At 40.4% G+C, this 18,470-nt stretch overlaps 1 protein-coding gene across 3 annotated transcripts in view; it reads left to right on the top strand.

Moving 5' to 3' along the window:
- The first annotated feature begins 1,246 nt into the window (after positions 1-1,246).
- CCNY (cyclin Y) overlaps positions 1,247-18,470 on the top strand; it is a 118,131-nt gene continuing 100,907 nt past the window's right edge. For all 3 annotated transcript variants that reach the window (XM_033056349.1, XM_033056339.1, XM_033056330.1), the window contains exon 1: positions 1,247-1,482. In XM_033056349.1, the coding sequence (XP_032912240.1) occupies positions 1,329-1,482 (154 nt within the window). In that variant the 5' untranslated portion in view covers positions 1,247-1,328. The remainder of the gene's footprint in view (positions 1,483-18,470) is intronic.

The following is an 18,470-nucleotide window of genomic DNA, read 5'->3' as shown; positions in this document are numbered from 1 at the left end:
AAAATAAATAGGATAAAAACATACAAGTCTTTCATGTAATCATCTGACTTGAGCAGATCTTGTGAAAACACCAGATATCATGAGATGCCTTATAGAATAAGCAATAGCTTCCTGGACACAGGGCTGTAAGTCAAAGCATCTTTTATAAACACAGAAAAATGCTTTTCTGTTATCAAATTATCAGTGTACCCATTTAACTACCATAACTCAGACCTCCATCAGTCAAGACATTTGCTCAGATTACAGAGATTTAAAGAAAAAAACCACAAAATAACAAAAAAAGACAAATGAAAGCCATTCACCATCCCCATCTTTAACAATACTTTGAATATGGCAAAAGTGGATTTTGACCGGGAAAGCCCTAAACATAGGGAAGGTGGTACAGAGGGGCACTTTAAACCCTCTCATTTCTCTGCGGCCTGTTATCTTTGGAACGTTCAGTCTACAGGAGAGCTTAGTAAGTTCTCAAAGAATTCGTGCAGTCCCTACAAAGCTCTGGGGCACCAGTGACGATTTCCTGCTGGAAGCAGGTCCAAAAGGCTGAAATTGGCCAAAAGGCTGCTGTGCCCCGCGGGCAGGTGCGGGCCGGGCTCGGGCTCGGGCCTAGACCCGGCGGCCGCGGGGTCCCGGGGAGCCTCAGCCCGGGCGGGCCCCGCGGGCGGGCAGCGCCAGCCGCGCCCGCTCCCTCCGGCACCAGCTGCTGAGCTGAGCCCTGCGCTGTGCCACAGTGCCCGTGCCGTGCGCGGGACGCTCCCTCAGGAGGGCCGGGGACACGGAGCCAGCGCGCCGGGAACCCCGCGGCCGCGGCTCAGGGGGGCTCCGCCGGTGGCTGCCGGGGCGGCCCCTCGGCCGAGCCGGGCTCCGCAGCCCGCCCGGCGGGAGGCGTCACCGCCCGCTTGAACCGGAACCGGTTCGCGGGGGCCGCCCGGGGCGGCTGCTGCTGCTGCCGCCGCTGCTGCTGCGGTGTCGCTGGCGCGGAGGCTGCGCCGCTGCCGCGTGGGTGCGTGCGCGGAGCGGGCCCGGCGGCTGCGCGGGGGCGGGGGAGGATGGGGCTGTGCCCCGGCGGGCCCCGCGCTGCCCGCCCGCGGACGAGGGCGGCTTAGCTGCCGCAGCCCACTCCGGCGGCCGCGCTGCGGGGCCGTCTCCGCGGATGAGCCGCCGGGGGGAACCGCCGGCGAGTGCAGCCGCAGGGCGCCGCAGCCGCCGCCTCCTCCCCCGCCGCCGCTCCCTCTTGTCGCCGCTGCCGCCCATGGCTTCCCGCCGCCCCCGCTGACCGGCCGCCCCTCGCCTCCTCCCGAGCCGGGCCGGGCCGGGGCCAGGCAGAGAAGATGGGGAACACCACGTCCTGCTGCGTCTCCTCCAGCCCCAAGCTGCGCCGGAATGCCCACTCTCGGCTGGAGTCCTACCGCCCCGAGGCCGAGCTGAGCCGGGAGGACACGGGCTGCAACCTGCAGCACATCAGCGACCGGGAGAACATCGACGGTGAGCGCGGGCGGGCGCCCCGGGGAGCCCCCGCATCCCTTCCCTTCCCCTCCCCTGCGCTCCCTGCGGCGCGCCCGGCTCTGCCCCGGGGCTCCCCCGCGGGTGGGGCCGGCCCGGCCGGTCCCGCTGCCCCGGCACCGCGGGGCTCACGGGCACACCGCGCTCCGTTCCGCCTCCAGAGCTGCTCCTGTGCCCGGGAGAGCTGTGTCTTCTGGCGGGGGCCGGGAGCATCCTTGCGCCCCGCCGCATCCTCTGGCAGGGTGCAGTTCTCCAGCGCCGGGTCTGCGCTGCCGAGACCCTTCGCCCTTCAGAGTGTGCTGAGGTGACATTACGGGCAGTGCCGGAGGGCTGGGACACCCGGGACTCGGCTGTGGCCCAGGGGAGCGTCCCTCGCCCTTGGCAGGGCTGGCGGTGCTGAGCTCACGTCACCTGCCGGGATGTCACCTGCCAGGCCTCTGCAGGGGCGAGCGTTTAAAGGACAAACCCTGCCAGCCATAAAAGTGGGAGAAATGTTTCCCATGACAACCTTCTCTTCCAGGGACTTTTTCTTCCGTTACTGTCATGATGAGGCACAGTGCTCATCATGAATCCTGCCTTGCCCTCTCTGCAGAGATATTAAAAAAGCCATGTTCCTGTTGGTTTAGTCGTGACTAAAGTGGTGCTGTTTGTGCTGGCCAGAACACAGCTTTATTTTAAAGATGTGGGTTGAGTTAATGTATACATGTAATTTAGTTTTTGATTAGCTGAAGTATTTAGTCCTAAAACTTTACTTGCTAAAAGGTCAGCTATCTCATGGGTTTGTTCCCATGAACTGCTTTTGGTAGAAAGCCAGAAAGAAGGACTTTGGTGCCCTTCAGTCTGCCTTCCACATTTTTTCACAGTTTATTACATTGTGATTTTAGTGCAGAATTCAATGTGCAATCACTTCTTGACACTGGTAAAGTTATGAAGCCCATGGAAGCATATAGGTGCCCTCACTGTTTCTTTCAGTGACTTTCTAGATATAGGAATGTTTTCAGATGTCTTTGCTACATGCAGCTGAAAAATTGAGTGTAACAGGATCAGTAGGCATAAAAAAATACATCATGGTCTGATCTGAGAAAGCCAGGGAGATGAAAGAGCCAATTGTTGATCTGAATGATTAATTCTTCCAGCATCAGTGCTGTACAGTTTAGCAGGATGCAGCTCTCTCTGATGGTACGGATTTCTCCATCTATAACAACACAGGCTGCAGTAAAGTTTTTGGTCAGAGAGAGATGTGTGTGCATTTTATGCCTTGTTCTCAATGTGCTTTTTTTTCCCCAAGGATGGGAAGAAAGGCTTTTATGGAAATAGTAAGTGCGTATGTACTTGTTAAAATGTGCATACAATGCAAATAAGTTCCTGCATCTTAGTAGTTATTTGCAAAAAAATCCAGAAGATCTTTATTGGTTGGTTGTTTCATTTGTTGGGTCAAGGTACATGTGTGTTCTGTCTTCTCCTTTTAACTGTGGCATGTGTCAACTGGAGAGTTGTAACCTGTTGTTAGAAAACAGAAAAGACCTCATGCCTTATTTGTTTTTATGATTTGTTGGTTTTCATATGGGACCACTGTCACTGCAGTGTCAGAGTTTCAAATGGGCAAGCTGTCTTCGGATTTGAAAACCAACAGTTATGGGTTTCCTTTTTCTGCTTTGCTCTACTCCTGACCCTTTTTATGGATAGAATTTGAGAAGTAAGTTTTCACTGGGGGGACTGATGTGTAATAGATATCTGTACCTTCAAAACAACTGGACAGACTTGGGTAAAACAACTTTCTGAAGTGTGCTTTGTTGCAGGTCTTTTACCCTGGAGTCATGCTCACTGACAGTCTCTTGGTTAAAGATGATGATTGAGTATTAAATGTAATAGGATGATTCCTGGTTTCTGAAATTCTGTTTTGTATTAGACTGGCTGTTACGTTTTTGGTGTTAGATTGTTTGAAGTTGTAGGGCATACAGATGTTTATGGATGAGACACTGGGATGGGAAAACTGGTTATCTGTGTTGTGAAGAGAGAATGCTGGATGTGTATTCCTTAGCGTTCCTGCAAGTCATAAGGTTTCTCAGATTGGCAGTGTTGCCAAATGTGCTTTTTAAAAAAATTAAATAAATTATGACGAAGACTAATGCACTGAAAGGAAACTCTTTTGACACATAAAACTTGTTTCTCATTGTTCTTCAAGTGAGAGCATTTCTATCCTGCTTGGATATATGTGTCAGTGACAGGTCTCAAAGTGCAAATTCGTGTCTCTAACAAGCATTGACTTTGTCACTGGTGCTTTTAGGAACTGTAGAAATCATATCATGCAGTCTTTGCTACTGTGTTTTGTGTGGAAGTTGTTTTCATGCTCATATTGATGGAAATTCAGGAAACATTTTATTTTTGAAGTGGGTAAAGCTGCTTGAATAAATCAAGAACTTTTAGAACCTTTAAATCAGCTGTGGGCTATTTTAAGCTTTTAAGAGATGTGTGGTTTTCACTGTTGTAGGCCCTGTTTCTGCCAGTATGAGAGGGAGAAGGAAAAAGAGAAAGGGATGTCAAATCTTGGAATGATTTAACTGGAAATTTTAGTACTAGTGGAACCGTTTGACGTCTGCCTGTCTTATGTACTTCATAAGGAAATACTCATCAAATCTGCCTTCAAAATCATGCTTTTGAATTTTCTTCACTCATTCAAGTTCCATACCAAATCCACTAGTAGTTTTTCAAAGAATAGGTTTATAACAAAATACCTCTACATCACTGGTACTTTGCTAGAAAAATCTCAATTTCTCAAATTTCAATATTTTAACAACTGTTTATGAATTGGTATCCGAAAGAGAAGGGAAATTTTGAAAGAGTTTTGATGAACAGGAATTTATCGAGAGACTTATTCTGGAGAATAGCAAAGTTGAATTTACCTCTCTTCCTCTTTTTTCTTCCCCTCAAATTTCTAAGAAGGTAGTGAACTTCTACAAAAATCCACACATGCAAAATTGCTTCTCTGAATATTGAGCAGTCACCAGAATTTGTTTTTGTTTGTTTCTGAATGCTTTTTTTATTTTATTGTTAGTTTGTACAGGCCCATGATAATGTAGATTTTTAATATTTTTCTCTTTGGAGGAAGAGCAAGAGGGTAACTTAACATACAGAGGTTGCCTTCTGGTTTTGATGATTTATTGCTGAGAGTGAACTTCCACATTTTTCAGTGCTTTGCATTTAGAAGTTTACTTTAAGAAAATCATGGCAGTGGATTCAAAACTTGTAGATTCCTATATCTATCTGTTTGCCATCAAGACCTTTTCTTACAGAAGTTAATGGCAGCCATAAGTAAAAATAGTTGAGACCTTTATGTGCCAGATTCTGTATCTCTTTGGATGCAAACTTTTCCCGGTGCAAGCCATGTAAGCACCTTGGTGTATGCATTGTGTAAGTCCTCGCTGGCTGGGCTGACCATAGCCCAGACTCCACTTACTCTTTACATCAGCAAGTCACAGTAGAGCCAGTGGTGCTTTAACTTGTGAGAAGGCAGCACGTGCGGTTCCTCTCAGGTGTGATTCCTCTGTCTGAAGCATGGTTTCTACAGTCAGCTTTTCAAGTGTGGAGCTGTAGTGAAGGGGTGAAAGGGAGCGTCTTACCACAAATATGATGGAATGAAGCAAAGCTGATACCGTACAATGAAATTGGTCAAAAGGCTGTTCTTGAAACAGAGACTAGATGGAGAGTTCAAGAAAAGACAGTTCTTAATGATCAGCTTCTCCCCTTTTTACTCCTTCACCCCACAAAAATCAGATTTATTTTTCCCTTCTTTGTAAACTTCTGCTAATGTCACAAGGTCATGCATTGCTAGCTCAGATAATGTCCTGTGCAACTGTACATCACTGATAAATCTTTTCAGTCCTTTTCATAATGGGTCAGTCATGTTTATTTTTTTGCTGCATATGCACAGGCTCCTAAGAATGGACTGCTTTTAAAAAACCAATTTATTTGTTCATTTAAGTATCTTTTTCCTCCATCTTCTTGGAACTGGCATAAGAGGGTCTCTGGCATGGGATTAGTTAGTATTTTTGTGGTTTTTATCTGCTGAGTTTTGTAAGAATTACAAGATTTTAGCAAAATAGAAGGAAGTTTTAAAATGTCTGCTCCATATACCTAATGGAATTTTGCTGAAAGGGAGTACTGGTGTTTTCAAGAGCTAGGGCATGATGGGTTGCACATTGTGAAGGAACTGACCTACTTCACAAAAGTAAAGACATAAGCATTTCAGAAGCAAATTAAACATCTAGTGTGTGGCACACATACATTCCTGCTAAAACATGGATTATAAAAGGATAGCCCTTCTTTAAAAACAAAGTCTGTTTGGTTTACAGAAAATTCTCTTTCAAAAAATATTCCCTTAGCCAAAACTCCATCACAGAGGTGATCTATGTGTTTTTCAGTACTACTGTTTAGGTATTTGGTATTTGGCATTATCTACCTAAACATTTGTCAGAGGTCATGTATCAAGACACCCCTGTATTTTGATGCATCAAAAAATTAAAAATGCAGCCTGTTGTGGCCTATGTAGGTGCACCTAGGCCTATATTGCACCTTTCTAATGATGGCACTTTATTACTGTCTTTGTTGGTGTGAAAATGTTGCAGAAAACTGCTGTAGCCAAATGCTCAGACAGTGTAATGAAATAGAGCTAGTTCCCAGATTAAAAGCGAATTTTCATCCACCTTGTGTAACATGTCCCATGCTCTTTTCTATCACGATTCTTAGAGTCTGCCCTGTGATCTCCTTCTCTCTGCAATAAGAACAGTCAGCCTTCAACTACTGACTTGGAATTTTCTTTTAAATAAAACTCCACCCAGTCTTAGTTAAAAAGGTTGTATCTCAGACTTTTGCTTGCTAATTTTTTTTTTTTTTTTGTCTGCAAAATGATTCTTACACAGCTGTGGCTGAGATCCAGAAGATATCAGATGGGAAGTGAAAGTATTTACTTTCAACAGTATTGAAACCAATATGAGAGTGTGTTGAAATTTTAAAAGATTCTTTCCTTTGCTGTGCTGGTATTTCATTAAGAGTGGGAATTGATGAGTTATTCTTGCATCTGAAAGTTGGATTTTAAGGAGACAAAACTTACAGAAGATGCAGAGTACTCCAGGGCTTTGTAAAGTCAGGCTACACAAAGTGACAGGATAAAGGTGCAATGTTAGTAAAGGAAGATACAAGACTTGATGGTACAGGAATTCTTTACTAGATTCAGAATTGGATCCAGAATTTAGAATCACTGGCATGCTTAAAATTATTTGTTTTGCATTTTATCCCTGCACATCAGTATTCTGGGAAGAGGCACTTTTTGTTGCCATGTTGTTATTTGTTTTATGACAAATAAAGGGATGCTTCCAACTCAAAAGGAACTTATTACCACCTTTGTTCCTGGAAAAAATACATTCCTTTCAGATATTGAAAGTAGTACTGCATGGGAAAGAAACCATGCTTGTTCAGCAAAGATGTTTTGCATTGTTATCCTACACTTTTTCACTTCTAGACAAGCTCTCTATGGAGGGGCTTAATTAAGAATTGTCAGTAGATGAGGCTGTGTATGTGAAATGACTGGCAGTAGTTACGCTTTTGAGCTATTTATCAACAGTTCCATTTTGCAGTGGTTTCTTTATCCTCCTTCCCCACCTTCCTGTGGAAGGACATTGCATTAGATTAGAAGATCCAGTAGCTGATCCTGAACACAGCAGACCATGGTTCCCTGCTTTGACTAAAAGAAACTTTCAGGCTGTGGTCAGTGAGCTTTACAAGCAGTAATTACATCTCTGAGGTACTTGGTGAGCTGTGTTGTGCTGTAAAGTGATTCAAGTGATCGAAAGACCTTGAAGAAGGTCTTTCAACATTTGAAATTAACTAGATCTCTTCATTCCTAGGCTCATATTAGGAGTTTTAGATCTCATCTATTTCTCTAACTTGAAAAAAGTTGTCCCTATGTTATATATGCAGTTTTCATTCAGTGAACTGTAGCCTCTGCTAATTTGGTGTGGGTATCTCCCCCACTTCCTCCTCTTCAAAGTATGCTGTTAGAATAACCAGTGTGAAATACAGGTCAGAAAAAGAAGATGTTACAACTGAGAACATGCAGATAATCCTAAAAGAAATTTTGATTTCCAGATGGTTGCTTTGCTTATCATAGAACTCCAGTCTCTTGTGTGTTTGGGAGGTAGAACCCCAAGAATTGGGTTCTTTAGTTCTTCCTTCTTCCCCTTTGTTTTGTATCACTCTGTCATAATCTGCCTTACTTGGCTCCTGCCAGTGCTCAGCCCAACCTTCTACCCACAACACACAGACATCCTGTCCCTGGTCTCATCTCCTCTTACTTGACCGTTCTCTTTTGCAGTTCTTTTTGAGTGATGATGAGTGCACAACAAAATAGTTCCTTAGGAACCCAATTCTATTAGGAATTGGGGTCTTTAAGACCTCTTTTTATTCCTGTTTTTTTTGTTTTCATTTTGGAGAACTTTGAAGAACTAATTTTATTTTATTAAGTTTGTGAAATATATATGTTTATGAAATATATGTTTATGAAATATATAACTCAAATAAAAAGAGTTAAAATTCCTATTAATAAGTCCAGTGGCAGAATATTTTGCCTAAAAATTCACAGCATTATTCTGCCTTGTTTGTAATTAGGGAAAAAACAGTTTTGAATTTTATTAGAAAGAATTTTATTTCTAGTAACTAGCAAAGTGTCAACTGCTGCTATAGGCAGAATCTTAAATCTATTGGATCTTGAAACTTAGTAAAATCTGTTGAGGATGATCTTTAATGTGAAATTCTTTGCCCTCTTCACTATCACTTTTAAAATAAGGATTGTAATTAACTGCTTGACATAGTTGTTCATACCTGTGGTTTGAAATCTTAGTGTTTCCTTTTTAAATAATAATCAATTATTGATTTATTTGTTTGTAGCTAACAGTTCCTGAAAAGGGATTCTGAAATTAAAATACATGAGCTTTTTTCTGATTAGTATTATGATATTTCTTGTTAAAATCATGTATAGCAGATTTCAAAGTTCAGATGGTAAAATAAACATCAAGGTAAAATCCAGTTTCACAAGTGAACAACAAGATCTTCTGCATGTGCCTCTGCTCTGAGCTGTGTGTCAATCCCACCTGATGCTCCCTGTGAATGCACAGCTCTCAGTGGCACTTCCTTCTTGGAGCTGGTTGTTGTGACTATTCCTAGCTGGCAGAAATCCATATGCATTTATTCAGTCACTCTGGAGGTTGAAAGCGTGTGAAGAGTTTGGAAGTGCAATTGTATTTTAAGCTTTCAAATCACACTTCGTGCAGCTAAATGTCCTCCTTTCTTTTAGGGTAATTCCCTTGGGATAATTGTCTAAAATGCTGTATTCACAATATACACTCTCTGTGTCAGATATAGAAACTGGAATTATAATTGTATGGAGGATTTTCTGTACTTTTTCATAGGATTAGGTACAGGAAGGATTTCTGTAACTGAGATGGTTCTAAAGATTAAGTCAGTAATAAAAAGAATAAGAGGTAGGTGAGATTTAACTGCTTGTTTCATGGAGAAAAAGAAACCAACACCACCTTTTAAAGCTAAAGGAAACAAAAAGGTAATTTAAAATTCCATATATAAGCAGTGATTCAAATTCTAAATCTAGAAACTAGTTTCCCATGGGCAAAAATGGATATTTAAGTGAAGGGGACAGTGCCAAGTTAAATTGGACTGGAAATGACTGTTTTGTGAAAAATAAGCTCTCAACATTAAGTCACATTTCTTTAAAAACTATTATGGTAAAGAATTATTTTTGTAACAAGTATTTGAGTCACAGTTCATGCAATCCAAATAATGAGGTTTTATATTACTGCATGAGAACCTGAGCTTGTATTGTACAACTGCTCTCATATTCACATACCTGAACATGGGGTTTTATTTTTGTTGCTTTTGTTTTTCTCCTTACTGTGTGTTTTAATTTTTGAATATAAATTTGCAATTCAACAGCAGTGAAATTATGTATGGTTGTGGGTAGAAAAGGAGAAAAGAACTTAAGGAAGCACTTCTGTAGTTCTTTTGTCTCTGATTTTGTGTTGAATATCTCACATTGGGCTCCCATGGATATGCCAATGTATTTGTTAATGTAGGGAGCGAGCAAGTGTATTGTACTGACTCTACAGGGTGGTTGTTCCAGTGAGGAATAGTGCTGGCAATGCTGCTGCCAGGTGTTTGTGCTCCAGAGGAGGTGCTGGCAGGGGGTGATCCGCTGCAAAGCCCTGCCATGGCCCCTGTGCCCGAGTGTCCTCCTGGTCCTGGTGGCTCAGGGCCTGCTCTGGTACCAGCCTGCTGGATAACTGGGGCAAACCCAGTGTGCCATTTGTCCTTGGATGTCTGTGAGCTTCAGGAAGCTCCAGAAGTGAAGGCTAAGCCTCCAGGCTTTGGTAGAAGAGCAGGCTACAGTTAGGTAGCAGATTCTGCCTCTAATTATTTTATTTTTGTGTGTGTGGTCTTGAATGAAAACTTTGTTCTTAAGGTTTTGCGTTTAACAAATGTATTGAAATATAATATTTTCAAAGTAAGAAGTTAGTTTATTGGTTTTTGGCTGGTGTTGCTAATTCAATGGTAAAAGCAGCCTTGAGCCAAAAGATAAATATATTCCTTCTTGATCATTCTTCCAATGATTTTTGAGGATTCCTCCATCCTTGTTGCTTTACCAAGACTGTCTGATTTTTATCTCCTTCCTCCTCTTCCCATTTGTTTTGTATCAATTTCCCTTACTTGCCTCCTGCCTGTGCTCAGCCCAACCTTCTTCTACCCACAGCACACAGACATCCTGTCCCTGGTCTCATCTCCTCTTGCTTGACCCCTTCTGTTTCACTGTTCTTTTTGAGTGATGAGAAGTGCACAACAATTACAGTTTGTTCTAGAGGAGGGTCAGTGAAAATTCCAGGGTGGCATCATAACTGTCAGCATTGATTTCAAAGTCCTGTATTATCTTACGTCATGTTTTCATTTCAACATTTGCTGCACATTCCTACTTTCCTTCCTCTCCTACATGTTTTGCAGACGAGCAATAGTCCTTGTTCTCTTGGATCTGTGATGGTTATCTACAAATTGGTAAGATTTCTGTATTTCTGCATTGTGTCTTTGGACTTCCAAGTGCATTTTAATCTCTATAATTTTCTTCATATCTCTTGGAGATGTGTGTTTCATGATGAGTGTATGTCCTGGATTACAGTTTGGGATTACAAATGAACCATGGTGTAATTCTTAAAACAGGCTGTGAATCTGTGTAGGTTTTTTATTTTCGAAGAGTATGGAATGCATATACACTGCTTTCTCCTGATTAAAAAACTGAAAAGAGAATTAGTCGGTAGGAGTCTAAGATCTGCATTTCATGGAAGAAATTTCCTGTTAATTACCATCTTTGTAATTGATACTCTACCCATTATTCAATGTGTCCAGCTGTATGTAAATCTTCTCTAATCATGTGTTTTTGCATTTCTTTCCTCATGCAAATGAAGAACCTTCTTGGTTGCTATTAGGGGACTGAAGTCTGACTGATTTGGTGTGTCCTACTTGAAAGACAGAGTCTCTTGCTGGAAAATGTTTTCTTTCTATTGAAGGAGTGGAAATGTGCTCGAACTCAGCATTGCCCAGTGGGATTGGTGGCTGGCCTCTTCTGGCCAGGATGACCTGGCAGGGCAGGTGGCACCCTGAGGGACTGGCAGGGCAGGAAGGGCAGTTGCGCTGTCACTGTTGGGTTCCTGGAGTCCAACCCAGTCCTGCCCTGACAGGTAGTTGTAGGACCATGTCTGGTACCCTTCCTTCTCTTGGTTTTGTTAGTCTGGGCTCTTGACCATATGAAGGTTTTAGTTTGTAGGTCAGAAGAGCTCTCTATCCCTGTCGTCTACTTCTAGACAGTGTTCTGCAAAAGGCTGCTGAAGTGGTCATGAGTGCTTGCTGTGCTCTCCTTGCTGGCCATGCTGTCATCTCCACCAGCAGTTCCTTCACACTGGTGATGCTGTGCTGATCAAAGCTGGGGGAGAATGTCACATGCTGAATCAGCACACTGTCAAATGTGGCTGTAGCTGTACAATTTGTCTTATTTATGCAATAAAAACTATATTTTATCACATCTAGATTTCATGAGAATGTGCTGACTTGCTTGAGTCACTGTCAGGTCTTACATGGGGGTTTTCATCCTGGTTTTCATTAAGGTAAAATAGCTTTGATGCAGGTATGCCAGAAATAAGCTGTTACAGGTAACTATCAAATGGGGGGTGGGATAATTCATGATGAAAATGGTTTGGCAGGGGTGCAAAAGTATATAATTAAGTGGGAAGCTCCACTTCAGCAGTGCATGTAAATTGTGTACTCAAGTGCATTGCTGGCTGTAAAACACTGATATTTGCAATGATAATAAGGCATCTAAGCTTCTTGTTACCACACAACCATAGTTAATTCCTATGATAAATTTTGTAACCTGGGCCCATGTGGGAGTAAGTCCTGTTGAAGTCATTCAGAACATGGAACTTGCTCTTGCAAGACTCTTGGTGTTCAGCAAGGCACTTGCTGAAAGAGGTTATTTCATCTGATTTCTAAATAGTCCTATTAGTTTCATATTGCTTGCTGCAGTTCTCTTTCCTCAAGTAACTAAGGTACTTTTTACTTTGTATCTGATAGAAAATAATAGGGTAAGTATGCACTGATAAAACTTGATTATTGATGTATTTTAGAAAGTTGGTAATATCTGTCTGTAGCCTGGAAAGTAAGTTTCAACCAGGAACCTGTTTGATCTCTGGAAAGATCTCTGAGCGTCAAGTAGGATTTGACATTATTTGCTTATTGATTGGAGAGAAACCCAAGACTTGGTTTGAAAAACCAGTTTTATGCCACTACTAAGTGGTGTTACCTGTCTGTCTTACTCTTTGGGTCTGGTGATCTTTTTTCTTTCTAAGTTTTTCTTGTATCCTTCTCTTTTCTTTTGTCTTCTGTTTATCCCTTTTTGGCAGGGTTTATTGTTTTGCCACAAGTAAGCTTTCTTATCATAGCAAGCAGAAGTTATTATCCAGGACTTGGTCATGATAGCATTTTTGGGTGCCATAACTAAACTTGAGGTGAGTGTATTTTCTTAATGGAATTTAAATAAATCAGAGGAAAAAGTCAGAGTTTCCTTCTGATAATATATAGCAGCTATGTCCAGGCACATGCTTTTGTGTTTTAAATAAGCAGCTAGTATATTGGTAGTTAGCATTATTTCCATTAGCTTCATTCCTTTGATTAAAAGGGATCATTGTCATCTCCGTGGTGATGCATTGACCTAGCAAACAATGGAGAATCAGAAATTACTTGCAAATGAAAGTTGTTGTGATGAGCAACACTTCATGTGTTCATGCTTTGTTTATTAGTATATGTTAATAATGGGTAACTAATGTGTTTTCAAACTCAGACAGCAGTAAGAAATTTCTTGGCTTTCTATTTATCAGAAATATGAAATTTAAAAAAAGCCAAAAGGATTAGTGATATAAACAAAGAAAGCTGAAAACTATTTGAATATTAAATAATTTGCAAATATTATGCCTGACTCTTAGGAACAGGATCTATTTGTAAGTTAATATATATCCTCTTCCTCTTAATGGAAATTATTTTATTTCCCTAATATTAAAGACTTTTTTTTGTAGACAATATCTTGGTGCTGCAAGCTAGAATTAAAAATATCAGTTGGCATCTTTCAAGCAAAGCAATCTCCATGTCAGCAAGTAGTATTTGTGAGAGAATGAATGGCCCTTAAACATGCTAGAAGACTTAGAGTGGGTGGGGAAATAATTGTTTTATTCCATGGTTCTGCAGACTGTGGTACAAGTTGCAGCATCTCTAATTTGATTGTTCCAATGCCCTACTCAGGGAATTTAGTAGAATCACATTTAAAAGAATTTGTCATTCATATATATGCATACATTTATGTGCATTTATATAAAACCCCTCACAACTAAAACCTTTTGGTAAAGAAAATTTGGGGTTCTGTGTGAATGTAGAAGATCAGAACATCAAATAGAACTGATAAAAGCCCTGCCAGGAACATGTAAATAGAGCTGATAATAGCCAAAGACTTACTTTGCTAAATCCTTTACAACTCTGTACACTGTACAATAGCTCTTCTTGACTTCTATTGTTCGTTCTCAAAAAAAAAAAGAAAAAAAAGAAAGGGGGAAAAAAAAATATATATATAAATGATATAGACCCCCTTCTTGTTTTCAGTCAAAGCCAAGGTATCCTTTTGGGGTTTGGTCCTTAGTTTCTGGCTTATATAGGAGTTCTTCATTCTCACCAGTCCTGGCTGAAAATACCTTTTTCTGTGCTGACTGTTAAGATGTGAAGGACACACACTGAGAGATGCCTTATGGGACCTGCAAGGTGAACAGCATGTGGTGGGCTCACTTGGCTGGGATGTATCCAAGACAAGATCAGCAACTTTTCTCTTCCTTTGAAGATTAAGTTGGCATTAAATTATACATTTGACTTACTGTTTTCTTTGAGAGGGAAGTTCAGCAGTGTCTCTACTTGGAGTTTAATTTATAGCTGTTTTGATGATAGCTACAACCTTGGGCTGTGGGAAAAAATCCTTTCTGCATTTTCAGCCACTGGGGTTTTAGCGAAGATTTCTTACTATCTCAAATATTTTCTCTGTGAAAGTATATTTAAAATGTAGCTGACCAGGTGGTCTCCTGTTTCTCTCCCTGCCTTTAGACGAAGGGTCCATTCGTGTCGCTGTCGTTTTCTAATGAGTATTTGCTATGAGTATATTATGATAAGATACTCACTAAATGAGACTGACTTTTAGATAGCCAAACCACGTGATTACTCGTAAAGTTAAAACACAAATGCAGAGTAAGTCTTCACTGAATTTTATTTCCTTACAAAAAGTGCCTTACATACTTGTCTTCAAGTGTTGTATTAGCATGTAGCAGAGAATTTGAGAAATCCCACAGTTGGCCAAGACAGTGTCTCTGGTAGCAGCAGCTGCTCAGAGAGAGTGCACAGGAACATCTGCACTGTGCTGTATTAGAATAGCTTTACAGAACTGGGGAATACCTGTGAAAATGTAAGACAGAGGCAAGAATTACAATTGTCTTTGGATGCGACTTTTTTAAAGGGAAGATAGCACTAGTGTTTAAAAAAAAGCAGTCATTGTTTATAAATCTCTGTGTTAGATTTGGATTGCTTCTAGTACAGGAAAGTTTGTCTGTGGGATTGTTTTGGAGTGCCTGTATTTCCCAGGCAGAAGGGCAGAAGTGCTGGAATCCTGCAGAACCATGCTGATATGTGAGCTGCGTATTTGACACTTTAATTTCACAAGACCTAGGCTACATTGATGCTCTATAGGCACAGTTTCAGATAAGTGACAAGTTTTCAGAGCTGACTAGAATGCTAAAATGTACTAATTATTTTGTGTTTACTTAATTTTTGTTCTTAGAAAAAATTATATGTTTTATAAAGACATCCAAATCAAGTTGAATTTTCAGTGTGAAATACAGTTTTAGTGTTTGCATGCTCATAAAGATTAATGTTTGATTTGGATTTAAAGGAAGCAGCAAGGGGCCATCTTTCTCAGTGAGCTATGGAATAGGACAGGCTTTCTAAAACTCAGTACATTTCAGCCCTAGCCTCCTGATTTCTGAAGGAGCTGTACACACCCTTATGGTTTCTTTAGGTCTCAACTTTTTTGCATAGAATGCTGGGGGTGATTTGAGTGTTGCATGTCCTATAATTACACTTTGGTAGGAAGGCAGTGGAGTCATCAGCTGTGCTTCACAGCCTGGGTTTTCCTTGCCTCGGCAGTGCGCGAAGGGGAAAAGAAAGTGGAAACATGAAACTTCTGTTAACAGTTACAGTTTTGCTGCTCTGTGTATTGGGGAGCATTGTTAGCATACACTGAAAAAAACCCCTGGATTTGTATTGGGAAATACATTGCTATTGGATTGAATAGCTTTTCTTCCAGAAAAGGTGTCTTCCAGAATAAAATGCAGTTGGTTATGTAGGCATCTTCAGTAATTGCAAGAATTGCATACTTGAGAGGTAAGTAAAAGTCAGAAGCTAAACTAAAGTTGAAGACTAGCCCTCGAGTTGTGTGTATCAAGTCTGATGATGAGCAATAGATTAAGAGGAAGAAAATTCTATGGCCCCCACTCCCACTGAATTCCATGCTGCACTTTTTTCACGAGACCGATATTCAAGGAGGAAGCAATAATGCAATTTGAAACCACAGGCAAGTGTTCATGCATTTGTGTTACTGTTTTGGTTCCCTTTCATTTCCAATGAATAGAAAAAAACTCCTGAAAGATTGGATTTCATAGAAGATTAGTGTTCAGAATATTCTGTTTATGGTAGTAAACTGAATAAACAGGTGACATTCTACACCATAATTTTTATGGATTTTATCTGAAGCCCATCCTAAATCCTACTGATTAAGAAAATACTTCTACCTTGGCAGTTTGGTTCCGTTAAATAGAAAAAATTTATTTTTTTTAACAATTTTGGTACATGTCTGTTGGTATATATTGATTTGAAGCCTAATGAGGAACCCATCAGATAAAACCTATAAAATGTAGGTTTTCAGTATTTTCAAAACTGCCCCTTACCCAGTTCATTTTCTGAGATTTGAAATCTTGTCCATTTTTAATCTCTTCTGTCATCATTTTAAAGCTGTTATTACTGAAATTGCAAGAAAGTCTCTACATTGTCTGATACATGAAAAGTCTGGATATAGAAGTAAATGGACAAAGGTGATATTATTCTGTGATCTCTCTGTTGTTGCTTGCTCTTATCTATTTGTAGTCGCCACCTGTGACTTCACTCATGACTCAGATGCTCACTTCTGTTTGTTTCCTAAACATAAATGCTTTTTAAACATGTAATAACCAACTGTTTGGCTTTTTGCCATTTCTTATATCTAAAGATAAGAGGGAACCAGCTGATCAGTACCTCCAGTGCAGGTGTACAGTGTGACATGGGATATTATATGAAAAATGGGCATTTTAGCAGTTTCTCTGCCCAGTGCTGTTCTCTGGGGTGGATTCTCTATTTTGCTTTCATTAGATGTGTGCAGCAGTGGCAGCTGTGTCAGGGACAAGGTGCAGCAGCACATGTTGTGTTTCTGCCTGGAAGTCAGAGTCCACTATTGGCAGTAGTCCTGTTACTGTTCTATTTAACTAGAAATTGTTCAGTGATGGGCACTGAAATTCCAATGAGAAGATGGAAAGGCAGCAGAAGGCTTTTAGATTTAACAAAATTAAAGTCTTTGGCAAGACTCTCAGTTCTTTTTTCTGTTTTAACTTTGTCTTTAAGGGAGGGGAAGAATGTTGCTCTAAATAAAGACATAAATTGCAAACAGGTGCTAATATTGGTAATTCTGGTTTGTGTTTATCCTTTCAGCTGTATCTGCTAACAAAGCTATATAAGCATTTTCTTTGTGAGGCTGCTCTTCTGTCATGTTGATGAAATTAAGTTAGCTCTTTGACTATTATGTAATTCCAGTTTTAATTGTATTGCTCTTGAAATATTATTGATGTATTCATCATAGATTTTCATGCTCAAAAGAAAATGAACGCTGCTTGTTTTCTATTTCAGCTGGACTGCCTTACCTCCTTCTGACTGCTGTGTAGAAAGCCCTATAGACTACTAAAGAATTGTCAGCTTTCTGGATGACTGTTTTTGTTTCTACCTTGTTCTGAGTAGTTAAAATATTCCAGTTTTGAAATCAGTATCTTTTCAGATGCTTCTTGTTGCGGTTGAAATCCTATCAATTTACTTCCGATGTTTTCCATTTCAAGTGATGCTTTATAGTCCTCTTGATTATGTATTTTCTGTTTCTTTTTTCTCTATTGCTGTGAGAAAAATGCCTCTTTGTATAGGGTAGTTTCACTATGTGATGCTGTGCTCATTCTTACTTTTTTAAAAAAATGCATAATCTTTCTAGTAACATTGACAATCCCTACATATTCCTGCTTGTGTATAAATGTGTATGTTCTTAAAATAATGGAGAATGGTTTGGGAGTTTAGATCATTTATACACTGCAGGATATTGAGAGGTAAAGGATACATGCAAATACAGCAAGTGGCCAGAAATATTGTTGTAGGGATTTTAAGCAGATACAGTGTCTCTGTCCCCCCCTCTCTGTTTCTCTATTACAGTTGCTTATTAAATGGTTGACATAGAAAATTAACATGGGTGAATATTTACAAAACAGATGCATCACCTTGAAATGTAAATGTGCTAGGAAGTGAGACCAACAATGTTTAATTAATGTTTTAATGTTTCTTAAATTAATCCCAACTAAGAAATAGATATTTCATTGTAATTTTGATTTAGGAATTGATGCCTAATCATACAAATTAACTTTTTTTACAAATGTGCATCTGCTGGTTTTCTTTACTATAAATGTGATGTGATTAGTTATCTGAAACTAAAACTTATGTAAATAATTCAGTTATATTCCCAAAATCTCCCTGGGAGGAGTGCAAGTCAGAATGCCAGCAAGAACAGTGCCAGTCTGGATTGTGTACAGAAGTCAAGAGAGGTCCTGCTGTGCTTATTATTCAATTAAGGAACTTGCTGGGACAGCACTGTGAAATCAAGATACAGGAACCTAATCTTTAAAACCTCTGGTGCGGCGTTTAAGCGTGTGAAAGATTGACTGGGTTATTTTCTTGTCCCCTTTGAAGAAAGCAAAGATTCAGTAGGCTTCAAGCATATGATGAATAACTTTCTTTCCCAGGGAATTTGAGATGTGTTATTTTTAGGCAAACACCAATTCTCATCTGAATGCCTTAGCATTTAAATGTTTAAAATACTAGTTTTGTATTCGTTAACAAAATTGCTGGAAACTGCTTTTTTCATCACAAAGAAGTGGAGCTTCTCATTTTAAGGTTGCTTTAGCCTGTTGATGGATGGTGTAATGCAGAGGGTGTTGCTT

This window comes from Catharus ustulatus, chromosome 1 (genome assembly GCF_009819885.2).
Source record: "Catharus ustulatus isolate bCatUst1 chromosome 1, bCatUst1.pri.v2, whole genome shotgun sequence".
In the NCBI taxonomy this organism is placed as follows: domain Eukaryota; kingdom Metazoa; phylum Chordata; class Aves; order Passeriformes; family Turdidae; genus Catharus; species Catharus ustulatus.
This window is presented reverse-complemented; position numbering and strand designations above follow the sequence as displayed.